Source organism: Dermacentor variabilis, chromosome 6 (assembly GCF_050947875.1).
Source record: "Dermacentor variabilis isolate Ectoservices chromosome 6, ASM5094787v1, whole genome shotgun sequence".
Lineage (NCBI taxonomy): Eukaryota > Metazoa > Arthropoda > Arachnida > Ixodida > Ixodidae > Dermacentor > Dermacentor variabilis.
In genome coordinates, this window is record NC_134573.1 from 99,423,810 (window position 1) to 99,444,730 (window position 20,921).

Below are 20,921 nucleotides of genomic sequence, written 5' to 3' on the forward strand. Positions count from 1 at the left end.
TTTCTTTCAGGTGCGAAGGTGCATAGCGGACAGCGTAATGTTTCCAGACGCCGATGAGGTAAGCCAATGTTTCCAATGAAAGACATATATATAAAGAAGGAAAGGCAGGCAGGCTAACCAAGGTGTCGCCCGGTCGGCTGCCCTACAGGTAGAGTAACTGAAAGTTCAACGAAAAAGCGCAGTTTCCGCTGTTGTCTCATTTAAACGCGGCTTTTCGTCGTCATCTGCGAACGGAAGACTGCTCAGCATATATTATGTATTCAAGTATGGGCTTATTACCGACTGCTACATCAGGAATGTGAAGAAAAAATTGGGAGTGGCTTAGCTCGGCTATGCCAGGATATACGTAGCGAAAGCTAAGGCATTGCATGGTTAGCCTTGGTTAATCTTGATCGCAAGTCCAGGTTAGTCTGAATGCCTAGCTATGTTGCGGCGTTTAGCCAGTCGTTCGGCGCGCTGTTCGTCTGTTTCCTGGGCGATTCGTTTCCTGTTCATCTCGTTCCGATGTGAACACCAGGCCTCCTCCTCCTTATCAGAATTGTCGCCGTCCACACAGCCACCTCAACTGTGGTTGCGGCACACGTGAGCTCTCCTTTTCAATCCTCCGACATGTTATCAGGCATGCGACGCAGCTGGCGAAGCGAGTGGAGGCGAACGCAACGACGAGGAACGCGGGGTGAAGAGGAACGCGATTTGACGTCATGTGCCTCCTCGGAGCACGGCCATGGGGAAATCGCAAGTTCGCGGCCAGTAAAGCTTTCGCTTTAAAAAATTTACCGACCATTACGATGCTCCCTAATGCGAATTTTGAGCGGAGCTCTACATGTTTTTTCCATTTCGTAATATATTGGCTGGCGCGGGCAGCTGTTTCGTGCGGCACGTCGCAAATGGTGCGGTGTGTGGCGCCACTGCCTCGCTAGTCTGGAGATCGCGAAAGGCAGCGCGTGGATGGCGCGCAGGCGCGATTCACAGAAGCCGCCGCAGACAGACCTCCCCGACGACGCGCGCTACTCTTGTGCCATCTCGTAGTCATCGTCGGCACACTACGCTTTGCTTCCCATGCTTTTGCTATGCCCTCCTCCTCCGCTTTCCTCCTCGCGTCTTTTGTTCCTCGCTTTGCTCCGCGTTGGCTCTTTCATCCTCCTCTGTGCTCGTTCGCCCGGTTATGCAGACGCCGACGCTCGCCGCAGGAACGGGTACCTAAGAGCTGCGCTCTACAAACATTTTAGTGGTACGGTTAGATGCTGAAAACAGCGTCTCCGTAAACTTGACAAATTTACCATGCCCCTATTTGGTGTGGTAGAAACTGTTTTTCTTTGCCTAAACAAGTTGAGATGAAGGTGTAACTTCATGTGGTGGGCTTGCACGCTGATGCTGCATGTCGGATTTAAATGACATCGCACGATATTCAAAAATGACTTCATCTTTGTTTTTTGTCGCCTGCGACAACAGAATATTCTCAGTCAAATTATTGCAAATTTTCTCCGATAGGGCCAGAATATGACTGAACCACTTTCACGAAGTTTCACAGGTGTCTGTCCCATAATTCGGTTGAAGATTTTGCGTAATCGCTTCCAGCACGGATACCTGCACAAATGCTGGGACCTGAGATGTGTATTTCGTCGAACCAAACCCTCCCCAAACCCGACGCCTAATATCGGCGCGCCTCCGATGTCAGCAGCATTTGCGTAACGGCTCTACGGATGGTCACTACGAATGAAAGACGAGAATTCAAACCTCGTATAAACGAAACGGAATTTTGAAATATCTTCCGTCGAATGAAGTGCTTTGAATTGTTGGACACAAATTGAAGGAGTTGAGAATGCGCTGAAATTCCGAGAGAAAAAAAAAACGAAGTGAGCTTTACGTTTCTTCCCCAATTTAATGAAATTGAGGGAGGAAATGTAGGTGAAATACCGGAAGAGTGTGGGTATACCCAGATTATTTCGTGTGATGGCCGCTGTATACCTGGTAAGAAGGGTTGCTGCTCACATGCAGGAACACAGGACGTACTCGGCGCCTCGGCATTATAAGTGCGATAAGTGCGCACGGCGGCAAAAAATTGTGGATTTTGTAATTCAGAATAAAGCTTAGTTATTTGCAATGGTGTTTAATGTGTTTCGTTTATTTAGCAAGTTCCGACTTTAAAAAAAATCCCATGCTTATCTTTGTTCGCTGTAAAACAACATTTTGGTCACCAGCCTTGCTCTGCTCTACGTATTCACTGCATAGCTTAACGTGACGGAGCGAAGACGCTCTTACGGATCAGTACCAGGGATATACAGCGGTCACCTGAGAGGCTGTAATAGCTCGATCTTCACGAGCGCCAGAAGCCCCACGCGAGGAGATTCGAGCATGGCGATACTTAAGGGCTTATTGTAGCACGAAGGCACAATCCCAAAGAGGGCGCACAGGCACACGTCACCGGAGCTGACGCCCCTGGCGATACTTGTGCCGCTGACTTGTTAGCTCGTACGCGATTTACTGTGGAAGTTAGGCTCAAGGACACGCCAAGAGGTTGCTTTACATAGGTACCTTCTATGTAAATACATAGAAACGGGGGAATCGTTTATTGCAGAATCCACAGCGTTGAATTTGATTATGCGTGTTTGCTTTTGAAAGTGAAGCTGAAATTCTCTTAACTGCAAAAAACAGATTTTTTTCTTCTTTTGGGGGGGGGGGGGGGCGGGGGGACACTCTAAGCTTATATTGCTCATTTTTTTCATTATCGCCATATTTAAACAAAAATAATAGCACCTAGTTTGAATTCCGTAACTCAGCTAGACTACAAAGATGATTTCACAATGCTGTGCCTGCACTTATAGAAACATCTGAAGCGCACAAGAATGAGGTATTATGCATTACCCCAAAATATATTCTTAACTTGTGCATAAGACTTTAGCCAAACCGTCGTAAGCAGTGCAACAATTTTGCGCAATCAGCAAGCTTCTATATTAACTTTGTGCCCTTAATCTTCTCTAACAAATGCAGTTTTTGGCGCAGAGGTACCGATGTATAAGTTTCGCTGCCTTCCTGCCTCTTTTTTTTTTTTTTTGAATTCACTCGCCGACAATTTCTTTAAAGTACTTAGGATCGTGTCGAAGCAAATTTTGTAAAAGAAACGCTGGTTCTAAATCGAAATTCCGCTTCCTACAGTCCGCAGAACTTTGAATTTTCTTTTAAAGGCAACGAATTTCATTCAAATTGCTTGTGCGGTTTTCTATTGAGGAGAGCGCTTTCATACTCATTTTTCTCTTCCCCAGTACAGGGTAGCCAACCGGAGATAGCTTCTGCTTAACCTCCCTGCCTTTCCTTCGAATTTATCACTCTTCGGCGTTTCAGGTGTACTTGAATAGGAAAATTATAATTGTGGCCGAAGTAAAGCTTCCTCTTCAGCCCAATTCAAAGCTTATAACGGCTTTTTGGGGCTTGATATAAGAAAAGCATTCCCATGTCCAAAAAAAAAAAGATCAGGTAATGCATTCGGTAGAGGTGCTTCCGCACTTACAGGAGCAGCTTGACCTGGAGTCAAAGCATGCGCTGTGCCTCCGCGAGGCGCTCCCAGACACGCCGGAGGCCGACAGGGCCGACGCATTTCGCCGAGCCGCCAAGGAGGCCAACGCCCTCACGAGGCGACACACTGACCTCAGGCAGAAGGTGAGCGTTGCGAAGGATTGTCTTCAACCACACTACACTCTTTGAAAGCGTTTATATCGATAAGCTTCGCCGTCTTGAAGAGAATACCGCATTAATCAAGCCAGTGAAGTGCGATGACAAGTCAAAGCAATGACACGGAAGATATAAAAAAAAATAGACTCTCTAGTGGTTGGTAATAACGGGCTGTATTTGTCACTGTTTTTGTGCTCTCTGCTATGAGGAGTGGAGATGTCGTGCTGGTTCAGCACAGCCCCAGACATTGCAAGACATTGCAGACGTCCATGTGCACGAATGCCGTTGCGATTCATGAAATGCTGTTTTCCCTCGCTCAGGCAATATGCAAATTGTCACAACTCGGAGCACCAGCCGCAGAGGCGATTGTACCAAAATGTGTTTTCTATTCGCGTTTATTCTTCAAAAGATGAAAAGGGTTGACTCAGACAAGGATGGTGAGGTTGAAGGTGGCGTAATATCTTCAGTTATTCTTGTATATGACAGTTTTGTTACCGTCATACCAAACAAAAAATCTCCGCTGCAGTCTGCACGGCGGTTCCTTGCCAACCCTCACTTTCACTCCTGACAGAGGCGCTTCTGCAATAATGAACCTAGTCTAGATCTTAGTTGACTATACATCTATAACTAAGGCCGTCAATTACACTAAACTACGTCGCCATGGCTTTCATTATAGACCTTGTATTCATTGCTGCGAAGCCATCTACATGTATATTGTTTTTACCGTCTGAATTCTCAGTGGTGCACCACAATTCTGGTCCAGAAAAATGAACCACCTAGCCCAACAACATGTTTTATGCTGTCATGCTGTTCCTTTATTTTCGTGCAGACAACGGTGGTTTCGAATGTAGACCTCTTGGGTATTGCCGACAACCGTGTGCGCAAGTTTGATTTCCGCCGCCACCGTGTAGGGTAGACAAGCGGCCAAGCGCAAGGACGCGCGTAGAAAGTTTGTTGGCTGCGCGCACGGTGTTTACCGCATAACATATCCCTGCGAACGCAAGTTTGGTTTCCAGCAACGTGAAAGGCTAAATGTCTTGGCATGCTCCCGCGTATCCCCACGAGGGCATCGTTTACTGCTACAAAGAGAAAGTGCCGACGGGGGGCCTTGGCCGCAAAAGCTACAACTTTTTTCGAATCTTGCGTTATTACGGATTCCATCAGATAAAACTACACGAAAATTAAGAGACGCCGAGTGGTGCGATGTATATGTGTTCGTGCGGCATTCTTGCGCGCTCGTGATCCAGCAAGGTCGAAGTGGCTTCGCAAATGCTCGAGCATTCGGCCACATCATCGGATCAGCTTTGGCGGCAACCGCGGTCCGGCACATCATCCTCGGCTCAACAAAAGGGGCGCTTCTTGCCTACGCGGTTTTAGGCGAGTGACTCCGTTCATTAGGACGGCTAGCTCATTCGCGTAAAAAAGCTATACGCATTCCTTTAAATATCTGGTGAATGAAATTCCCTCTATATTGAAATGTTACAATTACTCTTAAATAGGCACGAACAGTGGGCGCGGCTGTGACACCGCCGAGTTCACAAGTGAAGTCTTCGCATTGAACACCGTAACGAATTTTGAGCATTAATGAACCCTTACGACCGTAATTGTGCGTGCAGGCACACTGCTTTCATAACGGAAGGCAGTTGTTGTTAGACATGTAAAATTTCAGTAGCAACGTTGGAGAAACAGCTAAATATATACAGGCAGGTGGCGGTCGAGGTGACCGACTAGCAGAGCCCGCACGTGTGCACTCCTCGATATGAAGGCTGAAAACCAACGTCGCCTGACCGCAAAACAGGGTTGTCGGCATTATGCAAGTCCCTCATTGATTCACCACCACTAGCGCAGTTTTCCTAGCCCCGGTCAAGATTTGCACAAGAGAGTAAATAACAACTTCGTCTTATTTTGTTCCAGTTGGAAACCTGCATGCATGAATACCTGCTGCACATAGAGGCAAGTGAATACTTCTGCAGCTCTTTTTTCATAGAAGGTGTCGGCTTAGCAGGGACCATATTTTTGAACATCCTAGTTCACTTTCCGTTCCCTTCGTCCTTCGTTATATGCTAGGACATGACTCCCACGTCGCAGCGCTGCCGCTATTACCATAATCGGCCACTAGGCGCACCACCACGTGATCAGATACAAAGCAAGTCAAATAAAGGGTAATGTTGGCCGCCATAGTAGCTTAGTAGCAATGGCGTTGCGTTGCTAAACACTAGGTCACCTCCTCGAATCCCCGCCATGGAAGCCGCATTTCGACTGGAGCGAAATGTGAAAACGCTCTTGGACCTATATTTCTGCATGTAAAAGTTCCCCAGGTGGATGGATAGATTAATGGAAAAACTTTATTGATGTCCATCGGAACGTGCAGTAGCACGTAGCGGGCCGCTCCCAAGTCCGTCCTTTCTGTCCGGACTTGGGAGCGGCCCGCAAGTTTCTAGAGGCCCGCGACGTGGCCTCTCAGCCACGTCGCTGGCCCGTTGGACTGCCCACAGTTGGTCAAAATTAATCTACAATTCCCTCCAAAACGGTGCGCCGCTTAATCATAAGATGATTCTGGCATGTAAAACCCCACATTTCCTTTAAATGTAACGTTACAAAATACGAGCCCTCTTAGATATGTGCAGAGAAATTTCGTTTCACCGCCATTATCGCCTTTTCCGCCACAAAACATCAGCTGTTGCGATTGGGCGCCAAATCCGCGACAAGTGATCTAAAAAAAGAGTAAGAAAGAAACAGCTGTTGAAAGGCGAATTCACACACCGCATCACGTCGGCGGAATTCACTGCGAGAGCGAGCCTGGCCGGATTCAGCGGCAATGCACCGCAATCATTTTCAAGCCTTCCAGCCGAGCTGGTCGTAGGTGGAATTGATGCAGCTGAGTATCAGCAGCGGCATACTTTGTCGAAATCGAGGCCACGTGATCCCCTTTTGTTACGTGATTCTGTCGCCAGTCACCATGGCTGGCGTCAGCCTTGGTTCACACAGCCATCATCCGCCCCGTCCAGTCAGCGCAACGGCGCCCGTCAGGAGGGAGAGTTTACTAGCCGGTTTACCCTCAAAAACGGGACGCCGGCGATGTTAATAGCATCACCAAACGTCGCCGCCGTGTCATTGTTCGTTAAGATAAAGCAGCGAAGTAAAAACTCTGCTCTTTCATGGCAGACGCCTGTGCCGTGACAGTGAAGGTACGGATGACGTCTGTCTGAATCAGGCCTAAGGAAGATAACGGCTGCCCGGTAGTTGTATGGCCTTCAGTGATCTCTTCCTAGGCTGTGCCACCGCAGAGTCCCTCGTTTTCTGCAGGAACAGCGCGAGTACCGTCAGCTCCTGCCCGAATGCCAGAGAAAGCTACTCCCCGGACTCGACCCCGAGGAGCTACAGGAGACACTCGACTCTGCGCTCGAAAACGGGAATCTCAGCCTTTACGTTCAGGTAAGCCCTCTGAAATCTTCATTTCACTTCTAACGCCCGCCGGAATTCTCATGACTTCGCCGTGAAGCAACACCATGAAAAATTACACGTGTTATACAAGCCCTACCGCACCTCTTGTGGTTTCAGTCAGCGACGACTTGTCTACGTGCACGCGTATTTTTGTTCGATGCGATCGCGTCCGTAAATTTCTGCACCCTCCCTACAGGAGACCATACAAAATCCTCCGGTGGAGCCCACTACATGTCACGGCTAACATCATCGGCCCGGCAAAAGCCACAGCCTTCAATTGCCTCAAACCAACCCAGCTGCGGCATAATCGGCAAGCACACCTATGTAGCTTGTCGCTCACGTGTGTGCGGAAACCTGCCTTCATCTGAATGGAATGGTGCAAGTTTAGCGCGGAGCAGAGTTCGACCACTGACACCTCCGCCATGGTAGAACAGCGCTTGCAAACTGCAGTTTGTGTAGAACGTTTACCGGAAGCGTTGTAAGCTGTCAATGCAGTGCTATCAGCATCATTAGACAGACTGATGGCGGTGCCCATGCATTCGCAGTTGTAAAACAATCCACCATCATTTATGCCGGTGTCTACGGTTAGATATAGCGACGATAGCTTTCGTTGTGTTAACGCCTCAGGCACATGAACGCGGATTTCGAAAATGATACTCAGTGCCCTCATCTAGACGACTACTTTCAGGCCACAAGGCTTTGAAAGCATGCACTTTTTTATATCTCAGTAGAACCGCTGTCTTACAGTGAACGTCTTCGATTGAGGGGTGTGGCTTCTTGTGTCCGCATGTGTCTTTCTCCTGTCCTTGTTTACTTAACCTCCCTGCCTTTCCTTCTTCCCTTCTCTCTCACTCTGTCTACGCCCCCCCCCCACAAGGTAGGGTAGCAAATCGTAGGCTACTGAGGTTTACCGCAGTGTCATTATTCTTTTTCTTCTACGGCTCAAGAAACGCATGAGAAACAAAAAAATGCAGGCTCTACAAGCCACGTATTTGTATCAGTAGTAGAAGGGCAGCTCCAGAATAAACGCTCAAAACAGGGCCAATCTGAAACATGAGATCGCATCATTTGTGATTGAAAACAAGTATAGTCGTTATTGCTTACATCCATCAGCTCTCACACAACCTAAAGAAAATAGCACACTGTGTAAACGTGAGGGTTGTCTTTTTAGCGTCCAAGAAGCTAGGAAACCTTTCCTTTGTAAGAAGGCAAATCCGGCAAGAGCGTCGAGAGCAGAGTTTGCAAAAAAGCATAAAACAATGTTTTTAGACGGCATAACATTTGTTATTTACTGCGTTCCGATGTACAGAAGGAACAACTACGCTGGCGGCACCATTATATGCAATAACGAATGGTTAACAGAACACATCAGCAAGGTTAACGAAGTGCCACATGACGGCTTTCCGCACTTCAGCCTCAGGTGTGCTGGTCCCGCACAATGCTTAATAAGGCTTCTTGCTATTTTATGAAAATATGAGGTACAAGAACGACTTTATCAGCTTAATTGTAGTAGCTGAACATATCGACCCAGTTGGCGAATTGTGCATAAGGAACACTCTTAAAATGGTTGCACCCTTTGGGGTACATGTTTGTCCTAGAACGATAATCATCATCTGCCTTGCTTGTGTTTCCTTTCTTGAAAACTCGGCGCTTGCTACTTTCCTTTCGAGTGTGCTGTGTCACTCTGATAACGCGCAAGCCGTTCGTCACTTCGAAGTACCGGGCTGGCAGCGTTAAAGAAAGCAAATGCGGGTAAGACCGATGAAGATTATTGTTGTGGGACAAGATATGCCCCAAGGGTTGCAAATCTTTTAAGAGTGAAGCTGTCAATATCGCCGACTCCAAAATGCTAGACTTTCACGCAAGCTCTGATAAAACGATGTGATAGCCTTTGTTTCGTAATATCTTTTTCTAGCTAGTTTATCCTTTTTGTTTTCTCCAGTTGGCTGCTTACACGTGATCTGTTGTCACGGCGTCATAAAGAGATTTTCACCCAGCAATAAAAGCAGGGTCGCATTTGCGCTGTCAGCGATATAAAGCAAGATATCCAAAACTGTGGAGTTTGGCTGCATTGTCAAACAGGAGAAATGCTAAAAGCACGACACAAGACAAAGAGGTGCAGGAGGCATATGACAGAGCGCTGTCCTTTGTCTTTTTTTTTTTTGTTTACTGTCGCGCTCTTCGCAGTTATCCTGTTGGACGATATGTGTCAAGTAGCCGAAAGGAACACGCTGTTAGCTATATAGTTGTTCATGCTCTTTTTTGTTAATGTTGTTCAAAGGTTCATGTCTCGTCCTTTATGGTAGCCTGTCAAAACGTGGTGCTTAAGTCGCTGCAGTCTCCGGGTGGAGGGGTGTCAAATAAACTCACCTGGTGTGCGTTTAAAACAGTGTTTCCAACCCTACGGAAACTTCGGCAGATCTATAAACTTTAGGTTTCTTTAGGGAAAGAGACCGATTTATCCAAATCTATAGTAGCGGCAACGTCGATAGATGCACGCATTTTATGATAAAGTGTTGTTTTAATCTGATCATCAACACAACACGCTGACAGTCAATCCTGGGCTCCTCGCCAACGAAGGCTTTCTTACTACGGAAAGTTGTGATTGAGGACCTGACGAACACATTAACCTTGCCGCGTTATAAAAGGCTGTAGTCCAGGACCAGGGCGAGAAAGTGGTGGGAAGCTGAAACGCTGGGTCGACTGCTTGCTGAAAGAATAAAGCGAGAGAGAGATATTTATTTTGGTACAAAAACTGCGAGGTCGGCCTGAATATCTGCTACTGAGCATTGTGGAAGGGAAACGTGAGTAAAAAAATGAGAGAGGGAGAGAGGTGTTGTTCATGAAGGTGAAGATGGCGGTGAGTGAACTTGAACAGCAAAGACTCATCGAAGACGTAAACCTATATGAATCTCGTGCGAACATTTGATTACAGTTTTTACAACATCACGCCCAAAGGAATCCGACCAGGTACCAATAGGACCTCTTCAGTCAAAGGCTTATTGGTATACTTGAGCAAATGTTACACCAATGATTGCCCAGAACATCATGGGCAAATGAACAAGACGTGTTCTGTTGTTTCGGGTGCCTGGCACTACTCGCAGTCCGGCCTGTCTGCGCGGCAAGTAAGGTGTAGGTATCGCCGAGTGAATGCCGCGCTTAGTGGTAACCTGTGAAGCAAGCTCACATCACTTCTTTCGGTTGGTATTTTCAGTAGTATGTTTGGGTCGAATACGTGAAGGCGTCCGTACGGGGAGTCGGCAGCGCCCAGCACGTTATAGCGTTCTCGTACACTAGTGTGTACCCTGGAACATTAGTGTCCAGTCGAATAAACGGGATGGACACTTGCGTGGTATTATTGTTGGCCATATTTGTCTCCTCATTGGACAGCTCATTTTCATATAAACCACAGTGCTTTGGAATCTATCGAAATGCTATATACGATGGCCAATTCTCAGGGCGGCTAGTCGTGGCCTTCACGCGGCGATATCTACATCTTATCGGCCGGGCGGACAGTCAGAATTGTGATAAATGCGGTATTCCTGAGGCGATAGAACACCTCTTGTGCATCTGCCCACGATTTGATGTACAGAGAAAATCGTTAACAGATATATTTTCACAATTTGCCGTTGTACCATTAGCTGAAAAGGTTCTGTTCGGGCCTTCGCTTGATCATCGTCGTCAGCCTGATAGTCTGAAGGCTCTCAAGAAATTTCTGTATGAGAGCGGATTGGACAAGAGACTTTGAAGAGGCTTGGAGCGTGCAAGATTCTCACCACTATCTCCATTCTCATAACCAACGTCCTCTCGATTTTTTTCTACACCCTTTCCCCTTCCCCCAACGCCGAGTGGCAGGTCAGAACATTGATTAAGGCAGACATCTCAGCTTTCTATCATGAAAAATGTCTCTCTCTCTCTCTCTCTCTCTCTCTCTCTCTCTCTCTCTCTCTCTCTCTCAGGGCCGAATCGTGTAGTTCCACCACACCTATAGCAAGGCAATAATAAGGTCCTCGTTTAAGGGCAGAATTAAACACTTCCCGCGCTGGTTCTGCGTCGCGAAATATAGTCCATACTTTAGGCGGGTGATTCCATATAAAATGGACTTCTTCACGGATTGCTACAATACGCAGGCTTTGCTGCACTCTGGTGGTCTAGTCGAAAACACTTCGAAATTGTCAAGTATGAAATTACGGATGCCCCTGTAGAAGTAGTCTGAGACACTGATCCGTCAGTATACAGGGTGCTGCATGTAAATTAAACTAGATATTTCAAAAATGTGTTCAACCGCAGTTCGGTGAAATGAACGCCTGACAGTTTGCCGTCATGTGGTCCTTCTCAACATATATTTTTTTTATATTCCGCTTAATTACTTAATTCACTGATGTCAATCTTAACTCAAATCATATCAAAATTTTTAATATACACTTTACGGCCAAGTGCGTTTCTTTACGTTGTAGAGGGGGTTCAGGAGAGACCGATCCAATTTTCTGTGGCATGCTGCATGGTGATCTCCTTTCAGCATTTAAACGAAGCCCGTGAAATATGAAAAAAAGACGCCGTTTTGCCCGGAAGACAAAGTGTCGATTGTGATAGCAAATTAGTATACAGCTATACGAAGTAAGGATACCAGTTTTATCGGCAGTATAAACTTGTAAACATCTGCTTACTAACTAAATTAGCAAGCACGGTTTCACGCGTGCACAAGCAATAATGAACGCATCTCGCTCGATGAGCGCGGAAACTCGCTGTCGAAACGCTGTAGTGAGGAAGCGCGGCAGCAGCAGTGAGCGAATTGGCCGTCGTGCTGCCTCTCGCTTCAGTGCGAACTAACCGGCGAAAACATAACGCAGACGAAGCTATAAGGACTCAGTGCACTCTGTGCCTTTCCCAGCTCGCTTTCAAGGCAGGTTTCAGGGCAGGGCCTGCGCGGCCGCGCCATACGCAGCAGCTGCCATATTAGAATGCCCCCCCCTGCGCCTTGCATGCGATGGAAGACGGCGTGCTTTCTCTCCCCTTTTCATCCCTGCACGTGCAATATTGAGCTGCCATGGTCAGCTCACCCTCGCACGCTTTCATTATCACATACAACATACGGCACGCCGGGACGACGTTATCGCCCTTGACCTTTATACGGAACATCACGGCGACGGCAATGACAACAGCAGATGTGCGCCTGGAGTGTCCAAATAATTGCTGTCGCAATAAGAAACGCGTGACTGTGCTAATGCGCTATCGTATTGCAGCGCTCTCACCCATTCTTCGAGCGAAAGAACCGTGCGCGCGGACCGTGGCGAAGTGAGCGTCCACGGCTCGAGGCATAAGCTTCACGGTGCATCAGCACCTTCCACGGCAGCACACGGAAAAGACGTGTCGCAATCTCTTGTAAGCGAACAGTCCACGCGCATGGTTCTTCTTTTTTTTTTTAGCACTGTTAGGCGCGTTGCAATACGATCTCGCATGAGCGTAGTCAGCTTGTCTTGTTTCATATTTTGCGGGCTTTTCTTAAACGCGGAAAAAAATCACCATGCAGCATGTGCGTTGCCATAAAAATTGGATCGGTGCTTTCAGAATCCCCTCTACGACTTACCAAAAAGAACTTGGGCTTAAAGCGAATATTAGAAATTTTGCATAACTGATCTTACGAGTAGTTAATTCACTAATTATTAGGACTATGAAAATACTCTCAGATGTGCCAAATGACGGCAGATAATATGTGGTTGGTTTTATTCAGCTGCAGTTAACCACTGTTTTTTTTTAAATCCTTGGTTTAAGTTACATGAAAACACTCTGTATAGTATGTGCATGGAAGTGGCATATTATGCAGAAATATGGGATAGGGCAAATTTCCTAAGACCGCAAGAGTGCATACGTGGCTTCTTTAGTAACTCCCGGAATAGACAGATGCGCCACAGGTCTTGATAAAGTCCATGCTCGTGTACGCTCGCTAGTTTCACGGGAACAGAAGCTGATAGATTGAGAAAAAGAGCTTTCTGGACGCGAAATGTGAATCGTCAAAAGCGGATGACGTTCGTGGCGGGTCAACTGTCGAAGGTGCAGTATTAGACGTTTGCAAGGGAAGTAAACGTCTATTTGGCACACGCGTGCTTCAGCAATAGTGTCCTTGGTTTAGGTGCAGCGTGGCAGTCCTAGACATATTCGCAATGCTTGAGCTGGTAAGCTCTGCAGTATACGTAGACAGGAAGGACAAATGTTTGTAACGATCGGTAAGCTTTATTGTAGGTAGCCTGCGAAAAGTGCCTCATACAATTAGAGCAATGATCGCTCTGATGCGCCCCATTTCATTCCTGCCACGTATCTCAGCATGTGTACGAACCTGTTTAGCTTAGACTTGAGCATGTTAACGTGGTTAGACTAGGACAAGTTTAGCTCAATGACACCTAAAAATCTGTGATGCATTACAGATGACATTACGTATGGGTGTGTCGTCAACTGTAATCTGATATCGGTGCGTCGCTTTGCGCGTAAGCGCAACCGCTGCACACTTCACAGTCGCCGATTGCAGACCTCGCTGAAGCAAAAAAATGGCCTCCAGTCCAAGCTGAAAAGATGATTGGGCAGCGAAGCTGTGCACAGCAACTATAACGATTACCCATTGAGACGTAGGTAGAAATTATTCACACATGGCTACATTCATATGCACTTTACCTAATTATTAGCCTAAGACGTTTCGACGGCCTGCAACTTGGCTAGCGCCGCTTCTTCGTGCACCTACGAAGAGTGGACCAGACATGAAAAAAATTCGCCGCGCCTCGTGTGGACTCTGCTCTTCAGGAGTGCTCACTACACGTGTCCTTCCCATAGGACGGTCGTAACGCAAATCAATTGCTAGGCTGGTTCTTCTTTTACGTATGAAAGTGTAGTTACGTCAGTCCTTGCTTCGTATGCTGCAGTCAAGCTGCCGTCGCCATGGCAGCTTGCGCAACAGCAATCTTTGTCGGGAAATTTATGCGGGGAGCACTACGTGCTTGGCACTGCATGTAGGTGCAGGAGCACCTCATCAATTATGTGGTTCGGATTATTGTTTTGAGCTTTTTCTCTATTGAAACGGACGCTGTTCTGTTTCTTGTATGCGTGATTCCGAAGAATGTGTGCACTGTTCGCTTCACTTTCCTGAATGTGTGTAGCCTCTGCCTTATGGTGGTATGAGCCATTGCGTTTGGGAGTATGAGCCATTGATGATATTTTTCTCTCGGCGTTACGCCACAAAGAAATCCCGGGATCCTATTCATAAAGAGCTTCGCTGTGAAACATTGAAGTGGCAGGCGCTGTATGTTTGCAGTCTTGTACGAAATTGTGGTCGGGAAACACCTGAAGTCCATGTGCAGATACTGTCAGTGGAAAGGCTCATTTTGACAGTTTCTGGTACTATATCAACAAGTTAAATGAGGGTTATATTGGAAAGGGTGGGACTGAGAACGCCTCCTTGAGGTAGGCCGTGACCGACTTGATGGTGAAGGGTCTGCCATTCATCGTCGCCATAAGGACGGTACGGCCTGCAAGTTAGTTCGTGATGCATTGAAACATTCTGCCTCAAATTCCTAGTTCCTCAACTGAATCGAAAATGGCGTTATGTTGTGCATTGTTCTATGCGCCTTTGTCGTCCATAAGGAGTGCTCCTGACAAGCGTCGACGTTTCTTTCTTGTTTGACAGTGGAAACCAAGTCAATCACGGTGGAAACGAAGTTGAGCACGCTGTCAGTGGAGGATGTCCCTTCGCGAAAGCCCGTCAGCCTGTCTGGCTAGAGATCGTACCTTTCAAGAAACCATTCCACTTTCGTCCACACCATTCTTTCCATGATGTTGCCCACACAGCTTCCTAGGGCAATGGGTCTGTAGGATAATATGGCACGGGCTGACCTGCCAGGCTTTAAAGGAGCCATGATGCTACTGGCCCTCCACTTGTCTGGCATGATACAAGAGTGCTACGATGCAGCCAACGCTAATGGTGTGCGTACAACAGAAAGCAGATCACGCGTGGTATTCACCAGCTGTAGAAGCATGGTCTGTACCTTCACTCCATCAAGCTGGTTGTCAGCAAGGCATACCGTATAATCTTTATGCGCACGAACCTTGTGGGAACCTATCAACGGCAGGGAAGGCAAGGCAACCTCAGAGCCATGCTTCAGGGGCCCAATCTCTGGGAACACTCCAGACGACCTTGAAAATCCAGCAGTGGTCGCCTGGTCATTCTATGCGCTTGCTGGCTGTGGCAACGGTGGTGCAGGCAAGGTGCGAGGTGCCGGTGGCGCCTCCAGATTCTGCAGTCCGGGTGCACTGTTGGGACGCTGGTGCTTGTGCCGCGAGCGATGTCGCCGTCGGCGCACAGGTTTAGCTGCCTCTCTGCGGAATAAACTAGCGCTCATGGTATACGAGGGGAAGAGAAGCGCAGCTGCTGGATTGTTGGTGTGCTTGCACCGTGGACCTACACGGGCTAGGAAAGTTATCGTGTAGCTGAAAACACATTTGCCTGATGTATTTGGATGAATTACTTACTGCGACACTGTGCGCGTAGTACAAGACCATGCATTGCAAATTTCCTTTGTTTTGCTGTTGCAGATACACACGTGCGTCTACCTCGAGACGACTAAAGGACAGGTAAGCAATACATCCGGCGCATTACTCACAAACATACAAATATCAATCTACCTCAATTGTCACTATCTTTTGTAAGTTCTATTTCCAGGGATAAACTATATGTACCATTCCGAAATATTAAGAGGCATTGTTGGATGACCATTGAGTGTGTTTAGAGTCAGCTCATGGCTGGACCCAACGCCGATATCGCTATTAAACTAGAAGTGGAAGTACCGTCATAAAATATGCTCGAGCAGTTATATATATACATACATATTGCAGTAGAGCGTAAAAATCTAATTATAGTGAACGGCATAAATGAAGTTTTGAACTGCTTGGACAGTTCATTGTTAACGACAAACGTGGGATATTTCTGGGCAAACAAATATGGGCTCCATGGCAATAACCAGTGTTATAATTGCATAACAATTACCTAATAAAGAGAAATAATATCGCACAATGGTGATGTTGTTTTGTTGCTGAGCTGCAGAGTTGTAATGTCGATATTTGCGTTTCTTTTTGTTGGTCGTGGTGGCGTTGCGGTTGCTTTTGCTTTTCTTTTATTTTTACAATTTTCGAAATATTTTCTAAAGATCTTGAAATAAAGTGCAAATCCACTTCCTGTACTTAGGATGTTTTCATTTCTTTTAAAGACAACAAAATTCTCCACGCTTCGTGCACTGGGCACCAAGAAAAAGAAGTTCCTCGCTCCCATTTATTCATAGGAGCACCTGAGCTCTAGTATATCCCGGCATTAGGTAAATGTTAAGGACCTACCATGAGATCAGCAAAATATCATTCTCCCCTCGTTTTCTCAATATCGTTAAGCGATATGCGAGGATTGTAGTAGGTTTATCCGGTGTCATCGGGGAACTCAGTGAATTGAGCGACCGTGTTTACATATATACTAAATTTAGGAATGTATTTCGTAATTGCAGCCAAAGTAAAAATTGACTGGGCAAATACTTACTGTCTTTGCCGTAGTTCACGTATTGAAGGGCTCCGGGCGTTATGTGTTTCATCTACGGCGCATAATTTAGCCCATCTTTCTAACAGAATAGTAACTGCCGCCAAGATCAAATGGGTTAAAGGGAGAGACAACCGCTCAGAACATGAATCGAGGTAACCCTGCTGATGAAATTATCCACTACCGTATTGGCTAAAACGAGTCATGTTTTTCTCATTCAACATGGATGTATATTTTTAATCCACCACTAAAAGTCGCGAAAAATGATCTTCGGCACCCCACGTGGCAAAAACATGAAGCTGCATAAGAGATCCACCACGTGACCTTCTACTAGTGTATGCGGTTACTGGTCTGTTTATTACTATCGAAATGCATTATACTTTTTATTATTATCAGTTTTTCCTGACTTACAGTATGCACATAGGCCTTCGTTTTTAGTGAGCAGGAAAGTTGCGCTGTTTACGCCTTCGTTTCCGATGAGTTGGCTTGGCTCGTCTATTGACAGAACTACGACAATAGGGGCCAGCCATCCATGACGTAGGCATATACCTGAGGGAAAAGCGCGGTTCAAATATAAGAAATGTCCGTACAACAACACGGACTTATTGCACCAGCTATTTATTTTCAAAAGTGATTGAAAGATCAAAATGTAGGTGGTTAACAACAGTTACTCACTCCTGTGAAAGCCTAACGATGGACGGCTTTCATAATTTGCTCGGCGGGCTATTGACATCGCTCTCACTTCTCAGTGTTGCTGGAGGAGCAACTCTTCTTTTTTTAGAGGCTGCTCAGATCGAAAAATTCTGCTCACTAAATGTCCACGCGCTTTTGCAAGTAGCTGCTGCAGATGTAAACACTGCCGAGTGTGAGCTTTGCGTTGCGCCATAAAAAAGATGAGACCTTAAAAACCGGTTGTCAGTCCCCTGAAAGGTATGGCCAATGAGCATGCAAAGTCAAAGTTGTGAGCATGAACTACATCTTGTTCGGTTACAACAACTCTGTACTACAACCTCCCGAGACTACTCTACCCCATCCGGTAAAAGTTAGGAGCATAATTTGTTTATTGTGTCGCGACACGTTGCCTTTTATGCAATAATTGTGAGCAACCATTATTGTAGTCTCTCTTTCTCCCAAAGACGGTCGCATTTGTTCATTTGCGTAGGTAAGTAGATGAGAAACCATAAGATATATTATTGTAGCGCCAGAAGTTGTCAATGAAGCAAGACAACTAATGTACTGTGTTGCAGCTAGACTTCTTTGCTTTGAGTTCACATATCTTTAACATTTTATCTTTCCAAGTTATTTAAAAAAGAACGTTTCGAAAATGCCAATTCTTTTAAGTGCTTGATTGAATTGGCAAATCAAATTAATGTCCAAATTACACAAAAAATAATATATTTATTTGTAGAACACCAATACGGATTTGTTTATTTCTAGAGCAAGTGCGCTCGACAACATTGCTTGAAATTGTCTTTTTCATCACCAGTAATGTAAACAAACAGTGAACGTCCCAAACACAACTTCTGTGAGCTGTTTCTAGTAGTGACCAAACCTACTACCACATAGAATCGCATTTATTCATTAGGAAGGCCCTCTTACGACACACATCAAACTCAATATTAAATTGAATTAACAACTAAATTAAACCAATTGTTAATCTGTGCTCGTATCGTGTACTTCATTTTGTCGTTCCTCCGAGTTGCGCTGCCCACCCCTAGGAACATGTCAAATATTAAACTCAATATCGGCCGCAGACCAGCCTCCGTGCCCGCGCGGTATCTGGTCGCCAGCCACTGAAGGGATACTTTAAATCCGGAGATATTGAACAAGGCCCGACATGAGAACGTATCATACCGAGCACATCAAACCGCTGGTGGTCTTACATAGGCCCGGTCACCGCACTAGCCACACGCATAGGCGCGTACGGTTCGGCACCGCACGGCGGCTACCATATAACTTTATTTCCGTGCAGCTTCACTTTCAGTGAGAACTATGATACCTGAGACCTCACTCACTGCATCGAAACGCTAACGACGTTCTCTGCTGTTGGTCTGCTCGACGGCGCGCTGTGTCTCGTCACCCGTCCGCAGTGCAGGGCCACTCGAGACGTGTTCGTTAACGCAAAACGATTCCTCGAGCCACGACCAACATACGTGTTTGTTCTCATAAGCTTCAGATGGGCTAGCTATAGCCATAGGCCGATGTGTCGTGATGTGCGTAAAGTGGGCGGCCGGTCGCCGCTTTTGCATTCTTGTAGTGCAGTGAGGATGCACAGATTTCGGAAAAGCCTGCATAAGTAGCGGGTACGTGCCTCACGGTCTAATTTGCGTAGTTCATTATGAACTCCTCTCAACGCGAGAGCACAATACTCTGACGAAATGACTTTGAAAATGGTATCGTGTATGGTACACCGCAGTACTTAATCAAGGGGGCCCGCCCCTCCCCCCCCCCTTATATTTTAGGGAAGTGTTCTCCCCCCCCCCCCCCCCCCGGCTGGTCAGCGGCAGTACAGCGGCACCAATTCGACAAGCGCTGGAGCTGGTTTTATTACCAGTAGTACCTCGCGCCTAGTGTGCGAATTCGTGTAATCTCAAGCTTCGGGGACCGATTATAGCTAGAGGCAGCGTGAGACGTTCGTTCGCCACTGCTGCCGCTCATCATCACGCCATTGTTCCAACAGCAAGTTACCGCGATCATCGAGTAAGATGAGTTCGCGTTTGCATGTATGCGCGACACCATGCTTGGTAATTTATTTAGTAAGCGAATGTTTACAGAAATTTCTACGGCCGACAAAACTTCTAACCTAGCTTCTTATAGCTGTTTAGTACTTCGCTATCGCAATCAATTCTAAGCCTTTCGAGCGAAACTGCAATTCTTTTCCGTACGTGCTTTATGTCTTATTTGCCTCCTCTATTGCCGCAATTTCTTGATCTCTGCATCACTTTATAAATTGATAGCCGTCGCCGTAGTACAATTCATAGTGCAAAGCTCGCGCTATGCGGAAGTTGTAGGTTCGGATACCACCGGTGGTATGCTGCTTTTTCGTCCACATTAATTTCTGTTCTTCCCTCCCCCCCGCTTCGTTCCTTTCTCTACTTCAATTTCAGCCACAGCAGCTCATTTCATCGATACTTTGCTTGGCTTTATTTTCTGTTGGCTTTTTATGGTATTGATTAACAGCATTCAAGCCCCTCAGTTTCCCTTCTTCTCGGGCATAGTTTTTTGATACACTTTAATTTCTGTTTAATCATTGCTTCTTTCATTCAATGAGGAGCTACAAATACTAGCCCCTATGCTGGGAAAACACGGGGAATGCGGGAGATGGAAATTCAAGACGATGAGCAAAACGTGAACAAGGTGAATGCAGGAGCCAACGTTTCCACAAGTGCACTTGTCTTCTTCAAGGCGACGTACCGCCTTGAAGAATATATACATATGTGCATGTGTGTATGTGTGGCGGTGGGTGCGCGCGCTATACTGGTTGCCGCCTAAGGAGCCCCCCCCCCCCCCGCCCCTTTGGCACTGAAGGGAGACTTTAAGCTTTAGTCCGGACACTTGTCGACTGTACGGAAATAGTCGCTGCGTTTGTGTTCTGTGTGCTGTATGACGAAATGTAAGGGTAGATGCCGCGCATTTTACAGGCGAAAACTTATAGTGACGCGTTACGCCCGCATAAATTTCATTCATGGAATAGAATCATGCGATAGCGGTTAGGTAGCAGCACACCTACGTGGTTTAGTAGGCTTACAATGCTGATCGCATTAGAACACAACCTTGCCGTACCACCACAACTTACAACAGTCATAACTCTGATTACGTGATTGCTCTTCAGGCATTGAAATTTATTGAAGTGATCATCCAGACCGCCCCGCCAATTTTTGTTTGCCTTAACCTAATCTACGTTTTCTTTACCGTCGCCAGTGGGAGCTGCAGAACTTCCACGTGGTTCAAGCGTGCGCCCAGCAGGTGTACGACAACACCACGAACGAAGCCATGAGGTCCCAGCTGCTGGCCGAATATGAGAAGTACATGGACAACACGACCATAGAAAAGGTAAGAGCCAAGTGGCAGCCTAGGAGTTGAAAGTTCTTCAGCGACGACCTAGTTACACTTTTTTTTCACAAGGTAATAGATCGACAGATCACGGAATTTTGCGTTCTACTGTTTAGCTCAAGCGCACGCAGTGTGTGTCAAGATACCCGGTGATTGCCAGCTTGCCGACGTGGTGGCCGGGTTCCTGTAAACT

At 46.6% G+C, this 20,921-nt stretch overlaps 1 protein-coding gene across 1 annotated transcript in view; it reads left to right on the forward strand.

Moving 5' to 3' along the window:
* LOC142586227 (uncharacterized) overlaps positions 1 to 15,823 on the forward strand; it is a 27,418-nt gene extending 11,595 nt beyond the window's left edge. Inside the window, exons 3-7 of the mRNA XM_075697478.1 lie at positions 11 to 58; positions 3,511 to 3,657; positions 6,976 to 7,104; positions 15,691 to 15,729; positions 15,818 to 15,823. Of these exons, the coding sequence (XP_075553593.1) occupies positions 11 to 58; positions 3,511 to 3,657; positions 6,976 to 7,104; positions 15,691 to 15,729; positions 15,818 to 15,823 (369 nt within the window). The remainder of the gene's footprint in view (positions 1 to 10; positions 59 to 3,510; positions 3,658 to 6,975; positions 7,105 to 15,690; positions 15,730 to 15,817) is intronic.
* The last annotated feature ends 5,098 nt before the right edge of the window (positions 15,824 to 20,921 follow it).